Source organism: Piliocolobus tephrosceles, chromosome 15, assembly GCF_002776525.5.
Source record: "Piliocolobus tephrosceles isolate RC106 chromosome 15, ASM277652v3, whole genome shotgun sequence".
NCBI classification, from domain to species: domain Eukaryota; kingdom Metazoa; phylum Chordata; class Mammalia; order Primates; family Cercopithecidae; genus Piliocolobus; species Piliocolobus tephrosceles.
Genome location: NC_045448.1, coordinates 20,837,896 through 20,859,518, shown reverse-complemented (window position 1 = coordinate 20,859,518; position 21,623 = coordinate 20,837,896). Strand labels below are relative to the sequence as shown.

General features: G+C 36.4%; 1 protein-coding gene across 9 annotated transcripts in view; it reads left to right on the top strand.

Moving 5' to 3' along the window:
- NCOA1 (nuclear receptor coactivator 1) overlaps nt 1-21,623 on the top strand; it is a 276,873-nt gene that overhangs the window by 205,679 nt on the left and 49,571 nt on the right. For all 9 annotated transcript variants that reach the window (XM_023230095.1, XM_023230098.1, XM_023230097.1 and 6 more), the window contains 3 exons: nt 4,243-4,390; nt 5,702-7,025; nt 10,162-10,342. In XM_023230095.1, the coding sequence (XP_023085863.1) occupies nt 4,243-4,390; nt 5,702-7,025; nt 10,162-10,342 (1,653 nt within the window). The remainder of the gene's footprint in view (nt 1-4,242; nt 4,391-5,701; nt 7,026-10,161; nt 10,343-21,623) is intronic.

Sequence of the window (21,623 nt, the reverse complement as noted above, 5' to 3'; positions counted from 1 at the left end):
AGGCTATACAACCTAGAAACTAGTCGTATGAAAGTTCTGTTTACATATATATAATGATGTAATGGATCATCTTTTCTTGTCTGTGAAATATCCATGACATATTGTTATATTAAAAAGTAGGTGGCTGGACACAGTAGCTCATACCTGTAATCCCAGCCCTTGGGAAGCTGAGACAGGAGGATTGCCTGAGTCCAGAAGTTCAAGACCAGCCTGGGCAACATGGTGAAACCTCATCTCTACAAAAAATAAAAATATAAAAATTAGCTAGGCATGGTGGCACACAGCTATGGTCCCAGCTAGTCGGGAGGCTGAGGTGGGAGGTTTGCTTGAGCCCAGGAAGTGAAGACCAGTTAGCCTTGATCATGCTACTGCACTCAAGCCTGGGTGACAGAGTGAGACACTGTCTCAAAAAAAAAAGAAAAAGTAGACCAAGAGAGCACAGCATACATAATATCTCACTTTTAGATATCTATTTATCCAATTCTGGAAAATTAACAAAATTTTAACTGATTATCTCTGCATGATGGAATTACAAATGACTTTACTTATTCTTTGTTCATCTCTCTATTAGCTTTATATTAAAATAAAGCTATTTTCATCTTTTAAAAAATATAGTTAAGGCTAGGCATGGTGCCTCACGCCTGTAATCCTGGTGTTTTGAGAGGCTGAGGTGTGAGGATCACTTGAGCACAGGAATTCGAGCTCAGCCTGGCCAACATGGTGAAACCCCATCCTATTAAAAATACGAAAATGAGCCGGGCTTGGTGACATGAGCCTGTAATCCCAGCTACTTGGGAGTCTGAGGCAGGAGAATCCCTTGAACCCGGGAGGTGGAGGTTGCAGTGAGGTGAGATCACGCCACTGCACTCCAGCCTAGGTGACAGAGTGAGACCCTGTCCCAAAACAAAGAAAGTATATCATTAGTCAAAGCTGGAAGGGGTTTATGGTATTAAGTTTGGAAGCATTGCTATAAAACATAAAGTACCCATATCAATGATTAATTAGAATGTTCTTTGAGACTTGCGTAATGTGGTTAAGTCCACGGTCCATGTAACAATTAACGGAAAATCTTTTTATGTCAAACTTTGTTCTTTTTTGTTTGTTTGTTTTTGAGACGGAGTCTTGCTCTGTCGCCCAGGCTGGAGTGCAGTGGCCGGATCTCAGCTCACTGCAGGCTCCGCCTCCCGGGTTTACGCCATTCTCCTGCCTCAGCCTCCCAAGTAGCTGGGACTACAGGCACCTGCCACCTCGCCCGGCTAATTTTTTGTATTTTTTAGTAGAGACGGGGTTTCACCGTGTTAGCCAGGATGGTCTTGATCTCCTGACCTCGTGATCCACCCGTCTCGGTCTCCCAAAGTGCTGGGATTACAGGCTTGAGCCACCGCACCTGGCCCAAACTTTGTTAAAAATATTTAAAATGTGAGTTTACTGTCCTGTTAATTTGCTCATTGCTGAATGAGAATTTTAGAACATCTAGGGGTAATTATTTTTTTTGTATCTAACAACAATTTTTTAATTCTTTCTCTTTTCCTGCATATGTTTAGGTGACTACCACAAAGAAAAATAAACCTGTACCAACATTGACCCATAGTACCTTGCCACACATTTTTTACCTTTTTTGTTAATATCAGTAAGGCATGCTTGTTTGAGGTTATCTCGCCACCAAATTGAGAGGGATCAAAAACCCAAAAAGCTTTGCTTCTACAGCTGCTGTAACCAGGGAAATTTTAATGTTTCTTTTGCTTTGTAGCTCTGTTGAGGCCTATTGTGGGGCGGGGGGGAACAGCTGTCATGTTAAAGTTTCTTTGGAAGGATTCTGAGGTGTCAATAATAGTCCTTCAACAATATCTTTCCCCACTAAGTGTTCTAAAAAGTTTAGAAATGAACACAGGAATCAGAGATCAAAATACTAGCTATAAAGATGACAAAATTAGGTCAGAAAACTAGGCCAGGACCTATAAACAAAATGAGATTCCAAAACTAAACCTTGAAACCCACTTAAAAGGAAAATTTGATGTGTAGCGCAAATGTTTATTGAACCAACTCTGTGAAGAGCTGTGGCTACCTTACTCATCTCTTAATTCAAAGTATTAGTGAAACTGTTGCCATAAATGGTGTCTAGGGATTGACTATGTGTAACTCAGAACATAAGTACTTTGGAAGCTGCATATTTGTTGGGTTTTTTTCCCTCTGATGTTTATTGAGGAAATATTCGTTCAATACCTGCTATGTACTCTATGCTAGGCTCCCTGCTAGATATTATCTTACAATGTTATTGGCTCAGTTTTAGTAATGAGTTGACTGAGATGGGTGAACATTAATTTGCATTAAGTCTTAAACTTGTAAATGACAGTGAGAGGTCAAACCTGAATCTGACTCCTAGGCTCTTACTCTTTTCATTGATTTATGCTGCCTTCCTCTGACCTCTTCATCTGAACAATTAAGCACCAGAATTTTAGTTAACTGGAGAGTCTTACTGAGTTCTAATTAATTGAAGTTTTACCATATTAGATATTGCCTTTTTCTCATTTCCAAGAATGGCTGAATGAATTATAAAATGCCAAATCTTAGTCCATACATTCTCATACAAAACAAATAATCTAATTTCAAAACATGAAGTGTGGTAATTGTCTTGTATTAAATTAATAAGTTTCCCCAAATTCGAAATTTTTCCTAGTTTAGATACATTATATTTAGTAACTATGCCAGTGATTTAGCTGAAATTTGCCAGGTGCGTAAAGAATGTGGTTGGTTAGATATAAGTCTTATCCTTTCAATTAGATTTATATTCTGGTTTTGGTACTTAGGCAGATATATTATGATATAGATTTATAACAAACTATACCTTTTCCGTTGGTACTGTATACACAGGACAATAAAATAGAACATGTCTTGTTTACTTCAAGTAACATGTAACTTCAAAAATTATTTATTAATTGGTAATTTTAAGCCTCTTTCTCATGTCCTTTAAAATGTAATCAAAGCCCCTTCTGAAATGTCTTTGAAAAATTGGACTAACATTTATCACAGGCTAAATTATAATAGTCATTTGTGATAGTACTCAATCTTTCTTAAAATAGAATTATATGGTATTATCAAAACATCAGTGATATTTTATTACATAATAGTCTGGCATAGCCTTTACATATTTAATAAATACTTACATGGTTAGAATTTTTTCTGCTGTTAGTAAAGCTTTAAGCCAAAAGTAAATTATGCTGCTTATAAAGTGACTTGATTGTCTTAACTTAGTTTTTGTTCCTTATACTAATAACCATTGGCTTTATCTTAATTTGCTTACTAAACTTTAACAATTCAAACATTAATAATAGTCCACAGATTTTACACATATTTATAAATAACTTGTCGAATGGGACCTTAGTGATTCACATTCCTGAGTGAAAACTTAAATTTGAATATTAGTTAAGGAACTCTGTAAGCTGATCAAAACTTAGAAAGCAAATTTTATGCTGTGTGAGTCATATCTTAGTAGAGCTGTTATTAAAAAAGTCAGCCAGCAAAAGAGAAAACAAACTTGTTAAGGTAATACTGAGAGTGAGAGGAGAGAAAAGTATTTTCTGGTGTTTTTAATGGAGAGTTAATAAATTTGAAGAGCTGACCCCAGTATAGAGAAAGATTAAGGTTGGACCAGACATGGTGGCTCACACCTGTAATCACAGCACTTTGGGAGGCCAAGGTGGATGGATCATTTGAGGTCACGAGTTCAAGACCAGCCTGACCAACATGGTGAAACCCTGCCCGTACTAAAAATACAAAAATTAGCCATGGTGGTGGGCTCCTGTAGTCCCAGCTACTCGGAAGGCTGAGGCAGGAGAATTGCTTGAACCCCAGAGGCAGAGGTTTCAGTGAGCCAAGATCGCGCCACTGCACTCCAGCCTGGGTGACAGAGCAAGACTCTGTCTCAAAAGAAAAAAAAAAATAAACAGATTAAAGTTGATGTTTCCCAGATTTGGGGTTTCCTCATAATTTTAACTTATGTGAGGAGGCACCCATTCAACTATGACTCAATTAAAACCTGTCATCAAGTGGTATATTTCAACTGGAATCATCTTTCCCCCTCAGATATCTGCTTTGTCTGAACTATTCTTTGTTCTGAGTCTAAGCAGTCAACAGTTGGGAGGGCATTTAAAATGAGATTCTAAGTAGAAATAAAGCCTGGTGACTTAAAGCCAGTGTACAAGTATCAGAATTTTAACTAGGTTTCTCTTTTGTTTGAAACAGTGATGACTCGTGGCACTGCCTCCAGCCCCTCCTATAGATTCATATTGAATGATGGGACAATGCTTAGCGCCCACACCAAGTGTAAACTTTGCTACCCTCAAAGTCCAGACATGCAGCCTTTCATCATGGGAATTCATATCATCGACAGGTACTACTTATTTGGGGAGCTTCATATGAAATAAGCCAGTTCACATATCTCTTATTAGAGAAATTTTTTATACTCTTGATGGCTAGAAAGCAGATATTCTAAATTAGGCATAAAACTAGTGTGATGAGTATATATAATCAATATATCCATATTGGGTTTTATAGTTTTATCATGTAATAGTTTTGTTGTTCATAAAGAGAGGTAGGAAAGCGGAGGGTGAAAATATGCTTTTCAGAGGGTAAAACCAAAAAGATGGCTAAAAATTTACAACATTCCATATGTGAATCTTATAAGAGATTTCAGAGTTTGTTAACATTGTTATTTTTATTTTTATTTTTGAAAGTGCTCTATTTTCATTTTGGCATACTTGGTGGCTCCTGAGTTCAAGTTGACAATTTCTCGCAGAAATTACAAATCATTAAACTATCAACTTGATTTTTGAATGCCATTGCCTCTAATTTGTTCCCCTCTCTAAGTATGTTTTACACTGATATATGGTAAATTCTTGAAACTATTCTTTTATCCTATGAATTACTAGAAATCCTACATTTACAATGGTTAAAATGTAGCATTAAAAACAAAAACATTTCCCCTCACTTCATCTTTTTCTCATCTAATGTATTTGCTTATTGGAACATGGTAATGCCAGTCACAAATCTGTTATCATAATTATGAATTTGAGTAAAGAACTCACTGAAAACCTGAATTCAGTATTCTGGTTTTTTCTACTTTTAGTTTAAATTATGCTTGTGAGTGGAATTAGCACAGTTCTTTTTTTCATATTGTGATTTCTCTTTCAAAACATCTGCTATGTCTGCATATCACTCTTTTTAATTTTTACATCAGTGACACAGTATTTTCCTTACCCAGTCTTCCTCTTTGGAGTTGAAATACTTAAAAGCTGTAACAGAAGTCATAAATAAATGCTTTATAAACAGAAGTGTGAGAAATTTCTTTTTCAACCGAAAAATTATTATAATGTTAATTGTGTATATGTTGAGAAATTGTTTAAAAGAACATATATTGGATTTTTTCCAAAACCAAGAAAAATTTATTTTACATATAACTGAGACCATTATCAAATGTAAGAGTCGATAAGCATCATTTCTTATTAAGTGGTGCTAATATTTTACAGTAGTTTTTTCTTAATTTAAGAAACTTTTTTTCTTAATTTAAGATGATACAGAAGCTCTTTACTTGATAGCTTGCAATATTAATGAGATCAATGGTCTTGTTTTAGAATATGTATCATGAAAATATTTTAATAGAAACAAATGAAGATGTTTGAATAATAATGTCTTTTTCCCCCAGGGAGCACAGTGGGCTTTCTCCTCAAGATGACACTAATTCTGGAATGTCAATTCCCCGAGTAAACCCCTCGGTCAATCCTAGTATCTCTCCAGCTCATGGTGTGGCTCGTTCATCCACATTGCCACCATCCAACAGCAACATGGTATCCACCAGAATAAACCGCCAGCAGAGCTCAGACCTTCATAGCGGCAGTCATAGTAATTCTAGCAACAGCCAAGGAAGTTTTGGATGCTCACCTGGAAGTCAGATTGTAGCCAATGTTGCCTTAAACCAAGGACAGACCAGTTCACAGAGCAGTAATCCCTCTTTAAACCTCAATAATTCTCCTATGGAAGGTACAGGAATATCCCTAGCACAGTTCATGTCTCCAAGGAGGCAGGTTACTTCTGGATTGACAACAAGGCCCAGGATGCCAAACAATTCCTTTCCTCCTAATATTTCGACATTAAGCTCTCCCATTGGCATGACAAGTAGTGCCTGTAATAATAATACTAACCGATCTTATTCAAACATCCCAGTAACATCTTTACAGGGTATGAATGAAGGACCCAATAACTCCGTTGGCTTCTCTGCCAATTCTCCAGTCCTCAGGCAGATGAGCTCACAGAATTCACCTAGCAGATTAAATATACAACCAGCAAAAGCTGAGTCCAAAGATAACAAAGAGATTGCATCCATTTTAAATGAAATGATTCAATCTGACAACAGCTCTAGTGATAGCAAACCTCTGGATTCAGGGCTTCTGCATAACAATGACAGACTTTCGGATGGAGACAGTAAATACTCTCAAACCAGTCACAAACTAGTGCAGCTTTTGACGACAACAGCCGAACAGCAGTTACGGCATGCTGATATAGACACAAGCTGCAAAGATGTCCTGTCTTGCACAGGCACTTCCAACTCTGCCTCTGCTAACTCTTCAGGAGGTTCTTGTCCCTCCTCTCATAGCTCATTGACAGAGCGGCATAAAATTCTGCACCGGCTCTTACAGGAGGGTAGCCCCTCAGATATCACCACTTTGTCTGTCGAGCCTGATAAAAAGGACAGTGCATCTACTTCTGTGTCAGTGACTGGACAGGTACAAGGAAACTCCAGTATAAAACTAGAGCTGGATGCTTCAAAGAAAAAAGAATCAAAAGACCATCAGCTCCTGCGCTATCTTTTAGATAAAGATGAGAAAGATTTAAGATCAACTCCAAACCTGAGCCTGGATGATGTAAAGGTGAAAGTGGAAAAGAAAGAACAGATGGATCCTTGTAATACAAACCCAACCCCAATGACCAAACCCACTCCTGAGGAAATAAAACTGGAGGCCCAGAGCCAGGTGGGTAACTGCTTGCTTCACAGAATGGTCATTCCTAGTAATTTTTTTTTTTCATTTATTCTATTCCATCTATAGACCAGATATGAATTCATACTATGTTTTTTCCTATCCATTGGGCATATATTAAGAAGTTAGTATCAATAATTGATCACAGCATGCCCTCAAAAGTTTTCTTTAGAACTTTAGAAGGCTACAGTTTTAATGTAGAATTCTAAAAAAGGAGATTTTTCTTTCTCTGTAAAATCAGAGTTCACATCTTTAGACCTTTTTTAAAAATACCTTCCCTGCCCCTTCTTCCCATCCCTACCTATTGAATGTAACTCTCTAGAAATAAAACCTAGGAACCAAACCTAAGTTTGGGAACCTCTGATGTAAATGAAGTGGGAGAGAAATGTAAGGAGGTGGACAAGGTTACCTAGTCTGGCTTGTTTGTTATTTCCTTTGAAGCATTTCCTAAGGCTGTTTTCCTTTTCATCTGATTCTGACCACCCTCCAACCATCAGAGAATAGGGGCTTGAATATTCCAGGTAACAGAATATTGCCCTTGCAAAACATGACCTGAAACAGATGTAAATAAAGACAAACCTTTCCGTAAGTTGTTATGGATTAGAAACCTTTATGTTTAGGATGGGGTGAAACTGGTGTAAAAGTAAACAGGTATCTTCATTTATTGTATAATTGCTTATGGACTCTGAAGGAATATAGTTTTAAAAAAATATGGCCCTTCCTAGGAGTTTTCACCTTATTTAGAGACAGAATATAGGCATTCATTCATCAGAAGACAATGTACGTACAAAGCAGTTTATCCACAAGACTCCGTTCTAAAACACGAGTCACACTTAGTATGCATAGGGCCTTCGGTTTCTTGATTCAGCTTAGTTTTCTACTCTTATCTCACAAGAGTCACTCTCTTCCCTCAGGAATACTGCATTCTAGGCAGATGGAAGTCCTTGTCATTCCTAGAATAAGCCATTTTTCTTCTAAACATATTCTGCCTTGCTCTTCTTTCTGTGCCCACTGAACTTCTATTCATCCTTCACAAACCTATTCAAATAACATCTGCATAAAGCCTTCCCCAAGTATCCCTAGTTAGACATTTGCTGCCTCTGTCCTCTTGTAGTGCTTCATATGGTCTCTGTTTACTATTTGTAGTAACACTGTTTTGACTGGTTCTGTACATGTGTGTTCTTTGAGGATAAGGCTGTCTCATGTTTCTTGGTACAAATGAAACTAATTTTTAAGCAGAAAACAGCAGTAAATAATAAGTATACTAACTTTACAAGGAAAAGGTTTATAAGATAATGCCATTGTGTTCAGTTCTGGTGCATCTGTTTTGTGCACATGTGCATGTATTTCTGTTGAATTGATTCCTAGGAGTAGAACTACAGGATCATAAGATATGCATATGTCCTTTTTCGTAGATAATGCCAGTTTTCCTAGTGTATCAGTATTTTTTCTAGTTGCTCCAAGTCCTTGTTAATACATGATATTATCCATATTTTAGATTTTCAGCTATTCTGAGGGTATGTTCTAATTTGCATTTCCCTGATAAATATTCATTGGTCATTTGGATATCTTCTTTTGTAAATTGCCTAGTCTAGTCTCTTGACCATTTTTTAATGTGTTTTTATTTTGCTTATTGATTTTTAAGAGTTCTTTATGTATGAGTTCTTTATTGGACATATATTTGCAGATATCTTTTCAATGCTAAGGCTTACCTTTTCATTCTCTTACTGGCACTTTTTGATGAAGTGAAGTTATTCACTTTAATATAGTTCAGTTTGTCAATCTTTTCCTTTATGGTTAATGCTTTTTGCACATGTGTGACAAAAGACATGTTCACAAATGTTTTTAACAGCTTTATTCGTATCAACCAAAAACTGGAAGCAACCCAAAAATCCATCACAATAGAGTGGATAATTATGTTGTGACATATTCATACAGTGGGACACTATTCAGCAATAAAAATGAATGAACTACTGCTAAATGTGACAGTGCCCGAACCTCAGAAATATAATTAAATACATACATTTATATTTATTTATTCTATTTATATACTGTAGAAAAAAAATTTTTAGTTGAACTAGATAATGAAACCCAAAAAGTAATCATAATATAGCAATATTGTGAAATAAAGGCCAGTTTTCTTCTCTACATAACCTAAGACAGATGTAGGAACTCCCTATTTATTCTTTTTTTTTTTTATTTTTTTAATTGTATTTTAATTTTTTTAATTTTTAATTTTTTTGTATTTTAATTTTTTTAATTGTATTAATTGTATTAATTTTATTTATTTATTTATTTATTTTGGAGACAGAGTCTTGCTCTATAGCCCAGGCTGGAGTGCAGTGGCACGATCTTGGCTTACTGCACCCTCTGCCTCCCAGGTTCAAGCAATCCTTCTGCCTCAGCCCCACTAGTAGGTGGAATTACAGGCACACGCCACCATGCTGGGCTAATTTTTGTATTTTTAGTAGAGACAGGGTTTCGCCATGTTGGCCAAGCTGGTCTCGAACTCCTGACCTCAGGTGAACCACCTGCCTCGGCCTTCCAAAGTGCTGGGATTACAGGTGTGAGCCACTGCACCCGGCCTCCCTATCTATTCTAAAAGATATGTTTCTTATACTGTTAAGTCCTTAAGTGGGAAGTAATCTTTCTGATATCTTTAAAGCTGATACATAATTTATGAAAAAATTTCCCAAACTTTTTTAAATTATAAAAAAGTTGAATCAATATAAGTTTAAAGTAAGTCATTTTATGAAATTTTGAAAAATATGACAGGAAAAAATAACAATAATGCCATCACCGTAACACAATACTACTGACACTTTTTTCCAGTCCAATCTTTTTTTATACATAGATTTTTATACCAAGATCTGTAGCCAAATATTATAGGTATATTATTTATATCCTGCAGTATATGAATACTATATCAGAAGCATCCAAATATTTTCCCCCATGGAATAGTTAGTTCGTGTAATTTCCAAGTAGCCCCAATCATTCTAATTATTTCTTCTTTCTTTCTTCTCTCAAAGTCACACTGAATTCATAGAGTTTAAAGAAGGATCCTTTTTTCTGCGTTGTTTCAGGTGAAAGTATAGAATATATGTCCTCTAACTTTGGTTTCCATTCTTAGTTTACAGCTGACCTTGACCAGTTTGATCAGTTACTGCCCACGCTGGAGAAGGCAGCACAGTTGCCAGGCTTGTGTGAGACAGACAGGATGGATGGTGCGGTCACCAGCGTAACCATCAAATCGGAGATCCTGCCAGCTTCACTTCAGTCCGCCACTGCCAGACCCACTTCCAGGCTAAATAGTATGTTTTGGGGACAACACCTCATTTTAAACGTTTAGTGATAATGTGGATTAGCATTTTATCTCCCACCGGTATTACACAGATCCTTGGCTTAAGAGTGAAATATCTTTTTATTAATGTCACTATAAATAATAAAATAGTTATATTTAGGCATGTGAACTTCATGCATCATGTGTATTTTAAATTATAACCTCTACCCTTTTGTAATTAATGTTAAGGTGAGCAGTTGATGTTAAGGAGAAAAATTTTGTTGTCTCACCCAAAACACCCCATAACAGGATTTTCAGAAATACAATATTGGGTCAGATTGTTTCCAGATATCTTCCTTGAAAACTAATCCTATGAGTTGCAGAAATAAAAGATTTGGCACCAAAATACACTGGGCAAATGCTACATATTCCATACATTTTGTATTGATGTTTCAATGCCTGTTAGCAGTTTTGATAAGTCTTGTATTAAAGAAAGTAGTTTAGATTTCTTTTACCCAACATTTCCCAAACATTCCTGATTATGGGATTTCTTTTCTTAAGTAATACATGTTATACCAGAGAATGAGTTTTCCATGAAGTTGCTTAGGAGACAGCTGTGTTAAAATATGTTATTGTTCTAACCCAAGTTAGCATTTTCCTAATTGAGAGATACTTTGATAGTTTAATACATTAAATTTATGAAAATAAGGCTGTCAGATTTTTTTACCCATCACATTTTGATGTTGAAAAAACCAGTGGTAAGAATTCCATTGTATGACCTTGAAACTAAAGGAAACTAATCAGCTCACTTTCAAAATTAGTCTGGATTTCCGACCTTAGTCCTGTCCCTTTTCTAATGGTATCAGATGTGGTACTTCAGTTATTTCAATCCAACTGGAACTTTTAGCTGTCATGACCCAATTACTGATAGTTTGCCAAGATTTCAGACAGCTGCAAAGAATAATCTTGAATCATCTGTGACATTTTTGGAGGCAGTATTTTAGCTGACCAGAGCTTTAGAGGAAGAATCAGAAGCCTAGATTCAAATCTCACATTCTCCAGTCATTAACAGTCTTACCTCAAGGAAGTGCATTTTTTGAACCTTAATTCTCTTTATCTGCAATATAAGAATAGATTAAATGATATTGAAAGTTTCTTCTAATTGAAACAGTGAGACTCTAGACTGGAATACCAGTCACAGTTGAGGAAACAGTAAGATGCAAGGCTGAAAAGAGATCAAATGAAAGTCTGCATATTGATTGGTTTGGGGGTCCTTATCTCCTTCCCCATCCAATATGGGGGACTGGAAGAATTTTCTCAGGGGACATTGAATGGGCAGAAAGATGTCTAGATGTGAGTATATAAGTACAAAAGCCATTCTGCTATCTCATCATCCAACAATGAAGGATGCCAGGAGAGACAAGCCTAGCACTCAGCCCTCTCAGTCCATGTTTTAGGACACTGACTGAACAGACACAGTCAAGAATCATCAGTACTTGGAGGAAACTCTGCAACTTGAAAGGGAAAAAAAGAAATAAACAGAAAAAGTATGCAATGGAAATACATAATGAATACATAAACCAAAAAAGAAAAAAACTACTAGAAATCTTAGAAAGATAAAAATGTATTACCCCTGAAAATATGGAAAGGGAAAAAAAGGGACAGAAAACAGAAAAAACTCTTGGAAATTAGGTATCCAACATTTTTTTTTTTTTTTTAAATGAGAGAAATGTAAGATGATACAGCTTAGAAAAGCTTCCAGAAAGAACAAAAAGATGCTCCCAGAAAGACAAATGGGAAGTAGGGCAGAAAAAGTTAAGGAAATTACAAGGTCCACCTCAGAGGGCCAATAATGATTAAGAATTACACAAACAGGCCGGGCACGGTGGCTCATGCCCGTAATCCTCGCACTTTGGGAGGCTGAGGCAAGTGGATCACCTGAGGTCAGGAGTTCAAGACCAGCCTGACCAACATGGTGAAACCCTATCTCTACTAAAAATATACAGAAATTAGCTGGGCGTGGTGGCAGGCACCTGTAATCCCAGCTACTCGGGAGGCTGAGGCAGGAGAATCACCTGAACCCAGGAGGCAGAGGTTGTAGTCAGCTGATACTGTGCCATTGCACTCCAGCCTGGGCAATGAGCAAAACTCTGTCTCAAAAATAATTAATTAATTAATTTTAAAAATTTAATTTAATTTAAAAAATAAAAGAATTAAACAAACAATAAGGGGGAAACTTATCAAAAAATATAAGAGAATTTTCTGCAACTAACTAAAGGACTTGCTTCCCCAGATTACAATGTTTCAACAAGTACCCAACACAAATGGAAAAAAAAAAATACTTGTACCAAAGCTTGTCATCATATCATTCTGGAACATGAGAGATAAAGAAAAGATTCTAAAACCTTTCAGAGAGAAGTTGTTAATTCCATACAGTGAATCAGGAATTTCTCAAAGGTAATGTTGGAACTAGAAGACATTGATGATTTGAGAAAGAGGACTTCTACTTTCAACTGTGACAACAATAATTGACACTGGTCTAGTCCTCCCACTGTAAATAATGGGAAAAAGAGCAAATATATTAAACAATTCTTGTAAGACAATAGATACTAGGCAGTGTGAGACTGATCTCTCTGAGAAGGAAGCAAGTCAGGTGAGCTCTACAGTCATCTCAACTTTTTTCTTGGAGACGTTTACCAAACCAAGTAAAGGTAGGAGGAACCCAAAATAAGCATGGATATTTTACTAAACTCAGAAAATAGTGATAGGAGTTCAGTGACCTTGGGGCAACTATAACTTGCTGAACAAAGTACCTGAGAAGAGAAGGATATGTAGAAAAAGAGCAACAGAAATCTGAATCAGGGTTCTTTTAAATCCTTGGCTGAATACTACACCGTGCATGTTTTCAACAATACTCTATTAGGTGGGGCAAAGAACAGTTTGTGAAGGAAGAACAACTATCAGGAAGGAACAACTACCAGAACTCACACAAGATTGGAAGATAATCAAGTCCTGACCAGTCTACCAAGGAGTTGGTAGACCTTCTTGAACATCTGGGACATTTAGTAGAAAATGGCCTCACTTTAAAGTGGATTTACTCTAGACCTGCTTTGACATCTTAAAAACAAAGCTCAAAAGGATCAAGCTGATGTGCAAGTAAATTAACTGTCTGAAAGAACAGTATTCAATAGTTTTTAAAGAGGATACCAAAATTCAGACATTCAGCAACATTATATTCATAGTCTCCAACATATAATAAAAAAATTAAGACACATGATGTAGCAAGAAACTGTGACCCATACCCAAACAAAGTCAGTTAATAGATCCAGAAATGACAGAGATGTTAGAATTAATAGAAAAAGACTTGAAAATAGCTATTCTAAATATGTTGAAGAACTTAAAGGAAAACATGAACATAATGAAGGAAGAGATATAAACTACAAAAAAAAAAAAGAGCCAAATAGAGCTGGTAGCACTGAAAAATACAATATTTAAAATGAAAAATTTGTTGGAGGGCCTACCAGTAGATTAGACACTGCAGGAAAAAAAAAAAAAGAGCAATAAACATGACATAGTATTAGAAACTATTCAAATTAGAGGAGAAAAGAATACCACAAAATTATCAAGGACCTCAGTCACCTGTGGAACAATACAAAGCAGTCTAATATACACATAATGTATAAATAATACATAATTATGGAAGAATGAGGAGCAGGTGAAATTTTTGAAAAAATAACAGCCAAAGTATTTACAAATTTGTGGAAATTTATAAACCTACAAATCCAAGAGTTTAATGAATCCCAAGCAAAATAAACACAAAGAAAACTACTACAAGCCACGTCATAATCAAATTGCTAAAACAAAAATCTTGAAGAAAAATGACACGTTATGTCAGATAAACAAGAAAAAAACTAACTTTCTATACTTAGTATCATTCAAAATGATAGAGATGAACAAAGATAGAAAATGATATACGATGAACAAAGATAAGAAAACAACTAACTTTCTATATCCAGTATCATTCAGAAATGCAGGTGAAATAAAGATGTTTTCAAACAAACCACACTGAGAAAATTTGTCACCAGCAGATTACAGTATTGTTCAAGCTAAAATAAAATGAATCCAGATGGAAACTCTAACCTACAGAAAATAATAAGAGAGCCAGATAAGTAAAGGTATGAATAAATGGAAAATTCTTTTTTCTCATTTGTTAGTTTATTTAAATGAAAAATAACTGTTTAAAGCAAAAATAATAACAGTGAATTATATATGTAATATGTAGAAGAAAAATGTGTGACAGTAATAGTACCACAGATGAAGTAGAATAAATGGGAAAATACTGTTTTCTATAAAATAGTATAATATTTGAGGCTAGAGGCTAAAGTTAAAAATGCATTTTGTTAATAGAAAAATACTCTAGAAGTGTCCTGTGTGTAGAAAATCCTAAAGAAGTGAGAGGAAAAGCTACTTGAATTAAATGAACTTAGCAAAGTCACAATATGTGTACTCAGTATTTTAAAAAATCAGTTGTATTTCTATGTATCAGTCACATACAATTGGATAATGATATAGAAAAAGCAATTTACAAAATACATAAAATGTTAAGACATAAATTTTAGATGGAATAACATGAAAACTACTTTGCTGAGAGAAATTAGAGGGGGCCAGATAGATGGAGAGGGATACCATTTTCATGGATTGTAAGACACAATTTTGTCAAGATGTCAATTATTCCAAAATCGACCCATGTAAATTTAATGTAATCCCAATAAAAATTCCAGCAGGCGGCCGGGCACGGTGGCTCACGCCTGTAATCCCAGCACTTTGGGAGGCCGAGGCAGGTGGATCACAAGGTCAGGAGATCAATACCATCCTGGCTAACATGGTGAAACCCCATCTCTACTAAAAAAATACAAAAAATTAGCCAGGCATGGTGGCGCCTGGTGTCCCAGCTACTCGGGAGGCTGAGTCAGGAGAATGGTGTGAACCCAGGAGGCTGAGATTGCAGTGAGCCAAGATCACGCCCGTCCACTCCAGCCTGGGCAACAGAGCGAGACTCTGTCTCAAAAAAAAAAAAGAATCCCAGCTGGCATTTTAGTAAAATTTGACAAGCTTTTTCTAAAATGTATATGAGAATGCAAAGGTCCTGAAATAACCAAAACCATTAAAGAAAAAAGAAAACGGGAGTATTTATACTACTTGATTTTAATACTTCTATGAAGCACCAGTCATCAAGATGGTGTGGTTTTGGAATAAAAATAGACATATAGATCAATGCAAAATAATGGAGAGTCCAGAAACAGACCCACATTTATATGGCAAATTGACATTCAACAAAGACACCAAAGTAATTAAACAAAGAATTGTCATTTCAATACATGGTGATATAACAACTGAACATGTAGAAAAAAATGAACCTTTACCCCTCTCCTCATCCCATACACAAAAAAAGAACTTATTTTGAGTTGATCATAGGCTTAAATATAAAACTATAAAGCTTTTCAACAACAACAAAAAAGTCATTGAGATAGACACATTTTTGGTAGGGCACAAAAAGTGCTAATCGTGAAAGAAAAAATATTGATACATTAGACTTCATTAAATGTTAAATCTTCTACTCTTTAAAGACCACCTTGAAAGAAAATGAATCAATAATCAATAACCTTTCAAAACAGAAATCACTGGGCTAAACCCACTTGTAATTCTACCAAACATTTAAGGAAGAGATTATATTCTCTATAATCTCTTCCAAAAAATAGAAGCAAAGAAAATATCTCCTGACTCACATTGTAAAACGCATATCTGATATAAAGGAGTGATACCCAAAATAAACAAAGAACTCTTAAAATGAAACAATAAGAAAAGAAGCAACTCAATTTAAAAATGGGCAAAAGATCTGAACAGACACCTCACCAAAGAAGATACACAGATGGTAAGTAAGCATATGAAATGATGCCCAACTCGCATGTCATTAGAAAATTGCAAATTAAAACAACAATATGCTGGCGGGGATGTAGAGCAACAGGAACTCTCGTTGCTGGTGAGAATACAAAATGGTACAACCACTTTGGAAGACATTTTGGCAGTTTCTTACAAAACTAAACATACTCTTACCATATGATCCAGCAGTCGCACTCCTTGATATTTACCCAAATGAGTTGAAAACTTATGTTCACACAAAAACCTGCACATGAATGTTTATGACAGCTTTATCCATGGTTGCCAAAACTTGGAAGCTATCAAGCCATGGAAAGACATTGCTGAGAAGAAGCCAATCTGAAAAGGCTACATCCTGTATAATTCCAACCATATTTTGGAAAAGGCAAAGCTGTGGAGACAGTCAAAAGATCAGCAGTTGCCAGGGGTTTGTTGTCAGTGGTTGCCAAAGGCAAGGATAAATAAGGAGAACATGGGATTTTATGTGATAAATATCATACCTAAAAATCCCGTGTTCATATCATGTGTATATAAATGTATATAGACATATACACTTACATATATATAAATCATGTCTATGCAATGACATGTATCCTGTCATTATGTATTTGTCAAAATATCAAAATCCACAGAATGTACAACACAAAGAGCTGTACATGTAAGTCTAATGTAAACTGTGGACTTTATTTAATAATAATGTGTCAATATTGGCTTATCAGTTCTAACAAATGTACCGCACTAATGCAGTAGTAGGAAAAACTGTCCAATCTAAAAACTGGGCAAAGGATTTTAAAAGACATTTCACAAAGGAAGATAGGAAAATGGCAAATCAGCATGTGAAAAAATGGTTAATATCTTTTTTTTTTTTTTTAAGTCTTTCTGTTGCCCAGGCTGGAGTGCAGTGGCATGATCTCCGCTCACTGCAACCTCCGCCTCTCAAATTCAAGCAATTCTCATGCCTCAACCTCCCGAGTAGCTGGGATTACAGGTGTGCGCCACCATGCTTGGATAATTTTTTTGTATTTTCAGTAGAGATGGGGTTTCTCCATGTTGGCCAGGCTGGTCTAGAACTTCTGGCCTCAAGTGATCCACCCGCCTTGGCCTCCCAAAGTGCTGGGATTACAGGCATGACCCACCACTCCCTGCCAAGATACTTAACATCTTTAATCGTAAAGGGAAATGCAAATTAAAACTACAGTACAATACCACTGCATACCCATTAGGATGCCCAAAAACTAACAATACCAAATGATGGCAAGGGTGTAGAACAATTTGAACTTTTACATTGCTAATGGAATGTAAAATGGTGTAGAAATCGTTCAGCAATTTCTCATAAAATTAATCATACATTTACCATGTAACCCAGCAATCCAACTTTTAGGTATTTAACCAAGAGAAATGAAAGTCCATGTCCATAAAGATACTTGACTACAAATATCCATACAGCTTTATTCAAAATAGCCCCAAACTGGGTAGGCACGGTGGCTCACGCCTGTAATCCCAGCATTTTGAGAGGCTGAGGCAGGCAGATCACTTGAGGTCAGGAGTTCGAGACCAGTCTGGCCAACATGGTGAAACATCATCTCTACTAAAAAAAAATACAAAAATAGCCAGGTGTGGTGGCAAGCGCCTGTAATCACAGCTTCTAGGGAGGCTGAGGCACGAAAATCACTTGAACCTTGCAGTGAGCCGAGATTGCACCACTGCACTCCAGCCTGGACTACAAAATGAGACTGTAAAAAAAAAAAAAAAAAAAAATGCTCCTACACCGGAACAAACTAAATGTCCATCAACAAATGGTGTATTCATAAAATGAAACACTGCTCAGCAATGAAAAAGAAGGAAACATAATACTATTACATGGGATGAATTATTCTTGGAAACATTCTAAGTGAAAAAAGCCATATATATTGAGAATTTTTTTTTAAGCTCTCAGGCAAAACTAATCTGTAGTAATAGAAGTCTGGCCAGGCGCAGTGGCTCAAGCCTGTAATCCCAGCACTTTGGGAGACCGAGACGGGCAGATCATGAGGTCAGGAGATCGAGACCATCCTGGCTAACACGGTGAAACCCCATCTCTAAAAATACAAAAAAACTAGCCGGGCGAGGTGGCGGGCGCCTGTAGTCCCAGCTACTCAGGAGGCTGAGGCAGGAGAATGGCGTAAACCTGGGAGGCGGAGCTTGCAGTGAGTTGAGATCCGGCCATTGCACTCCAGCCCAGGCGACAGAGCGAGACTCCGTCTCAAAAAAGAAAAAAAAAAAAAAAAAATAGAAGTCTGATCATTGTTTGCCTAAGTTAGGGAAGATTGATAGCCAAGGAACATGAAGGAAATTTTAGAGGTGATAGAAATGTTCTGTTTTCTTGATTTGAGTGGAAAGTCCTGGGTTTATACCTTTCTCAAAATTTGTTGAACTGTACAAAATTTGAACCTAAAATGGGTGCATTTTATTGTGTGTAAATTATACACCAATAAGGTTTAGTTTAGAAATATCTGAGAGTAGAATGATTTCCAGCCAATAATTAGGTATCACATTTCTTGTAGTTGTAAAGATAGAATAAAGCATTTTCAGATATAAAGGGCCTCAGATTTTATTTGCTTGATATATCCACCTTTTCTAGCAAAGGTCCTGGAGGATGTACTTAAGCAAACAGGGGAAAACCAAAAGAGACAGAGGAAGCAAAGGATCTGAAAGGAAGCCCAGGAATGACACCTGATCAACAAGATTAGGGAACAACCAGTGCATATTGAACTGGGGGCCTGACAAATCCTCTAGAAAGGCGGTGTCTGGGGAAGAAATGAATTGATCTCCTTGAGTTTATAGAAAATGTTATTGATAGATTTATGTCAAAAAGTTGAAACATCTGATAAATTCTACTAGAACCACTGGCAAATGAAAAAATAAGAAAATTATTAACTCCAGAAAAAAGTATGGCACAAGAGAGGAGGTTCAAACAAAGTGCACAATTTGACTTAGCAGTGAGCAATATTTTCATAATCATGAGAATCAAAATATTAACTTTTGATTTTATAAAAAACTATGATCTCTGTTAGCGAATTGGGAACCAGGATGGTAGTAAGAGAGGTACATATGGAAGAGCTAAGACCTCATCTATAATGAGGGAAAGTCGGTAAATCTAAAATTGAGACATCAAGAAATAGCAGTATACGCATATTTAGGAACAAATAGGCAATGCCAAAGTAAACAATTTTCAGAGTTGCAGACGGTTGCCTCTATGGAGAAGGAGGTAACTAAGTGACTGGAAGGAGTGAGGCAAGAAACTGCTATTATTTATTATGGGCCTCTTGGTTCTGACTTATAAAATTATGTATGTGTGTTAACTTGATGAAAACTAGAATTAATAGAAATAGAAAGTATCTGCTAGCTTTGCAAGTTGTGAAAGTGGGGTGTTTTCTTTCATAGTCTGTATTGAGGCAAATAACTTTTTTCTCCCTTGAGGCTTCCCCTCATGAGTACAGCTCCATAAGTGAAAGTATGCAAATAGGCCAGAATTTGTTTCACCTTGTGCTGATATGTTTGCAGAGGCCAAGAGCATAGAGGGGAAGATACCAAGGCAGATATGGGGGAGGTCAGTAGATGCAGACAACCAGTCTACACTGTGTAGATATAGACAGGAAAGAAAAAAGAATTCAGAGGCCATAAGGCTAGGGAAACAAGTTGGATGTGAAAAAGGAAAAAAGAATTAAGGATTGCAGAAGGAAAAAGAAAGAAAAAAGATGGGAACAAAAATATGATAGCGTATAAAAAGAAGAATCACTTCTGATTCTCTGCCCCACTCTTACCTCTAAATTGTCCATCACTACTGTTTACTAGAACCAGAGTCCACTATTGATTGGCCCACATCTTAAGCTTGTGCCCGCCCAGGAAAATCAAGCACCTTTCCTTACTTTAGTCTTCAATCTTAGCTAAACTGTGTCAAGTTCAAATATCTTGCATAAAATAGTTCATCATCCTCCTTCACCACCTGAGATACACAGTTAGAAGTAATGACTGTATCCCCCATGACACTTACCTTTTTTTCTAATACTTTTCTTTGCCATTTTGCACTGTGTTCTGAGAGAATCTCTGAGCTCAACTTTCCAGATCAAAACTAAATCTTTAGCTATGTCCATTCTGCCCTTCAGTCCATCTATTGAGATCGTTTCATCATAGCTATAATTTTATGATTTCTAAACATTCTTTTTCTTAGGAGTCTATTACTTTTTATGGATGCAATAGACTTTTTAATCTGTATGATGATATTTATTGTGATTTGGGGTTCACTCATTTTCTATACTAACCCTTTTTTTCTTCAACATTATTTTCTTCCTTAAAGTTGCTTTCTTCCTACTGTTGACTTTTCTTGAATGTTTGGTAAATTTTGACTGTCTCTCCATATATACTGAAAAAGGTCTAGAATTTTAAAATGTTGGTAGCTAGTGTGTTTCTTTAGCTAAAGTGAGAAGCCCTTTTCCCCTGGCAGTGAATGTAGATTCTGATTATAGAAGCCCTACTTCTCAGTTGTTGTGAGGAATAGTACTTGGAGGTGGGGAAACCCCTTGTGGCAGCCCTAGCATCCCCTTTGGGAGATTCCCTGGGCAGAACTCCCATTTTTAGTCATATGCTCACAATTGTAATCCCATGGACAGGTGCCAGAGTCAGCTGCACTCAGAGCAATGGCCTGGCAGCAGCTGTTCAGCCATCCATAATTATCCCAGCAATTGCCCATGGCCTGTTCCTTTATTTGCTCAAATGACCACTAAGCCTGGAGTTGTTCTGGTGTTCTGGGAAAATTCCCCTCTTTGGAAAATCTCTTTCTCCTGTTGCAAGTGTTTTAGTTTAGTTGAAGTTTCACAATCAGTTTGTTTCCATTTATGTTTTGTCTTTCAGAAATCCTTTGTTGTTTTAGTCTGCTGCCATGAAAATTTCTTCTGCCTTTCCTTCAGCTGTAGATTTGTGTTCCTCTTTTTTATTTCTTAGTTATTTCAGACATGTTTTTGGAGGGAAAATAAAATATAAGTGATAAATCTGCCACATTGAACCACAAGTCTCCTTGGGTTCGTTTACAAATGAGAAAACAAAGGTCCAGAGAAAAGGGAAACACATAAACACACACAGACAAAAACTTCCCCAAAGTAATACAACTAATATTTGCAGAATAACCAGAATTTAAGTCTCAGTCCACCTGGTTTCAAAACATGCTATTTGTATGTACACACACACCCCCAAGCAATGTGGCCAAGTGATTTAAATAATTTTGTTAGAAATAGTCTACCAGAGCACATCCAGGTAAATACTGCTTTTTCAATGGAGACAGCTTTTATGAGGGTATTGTTGATCAGAATATGTACAGCATGCCTCTTTGGCGGTACCTT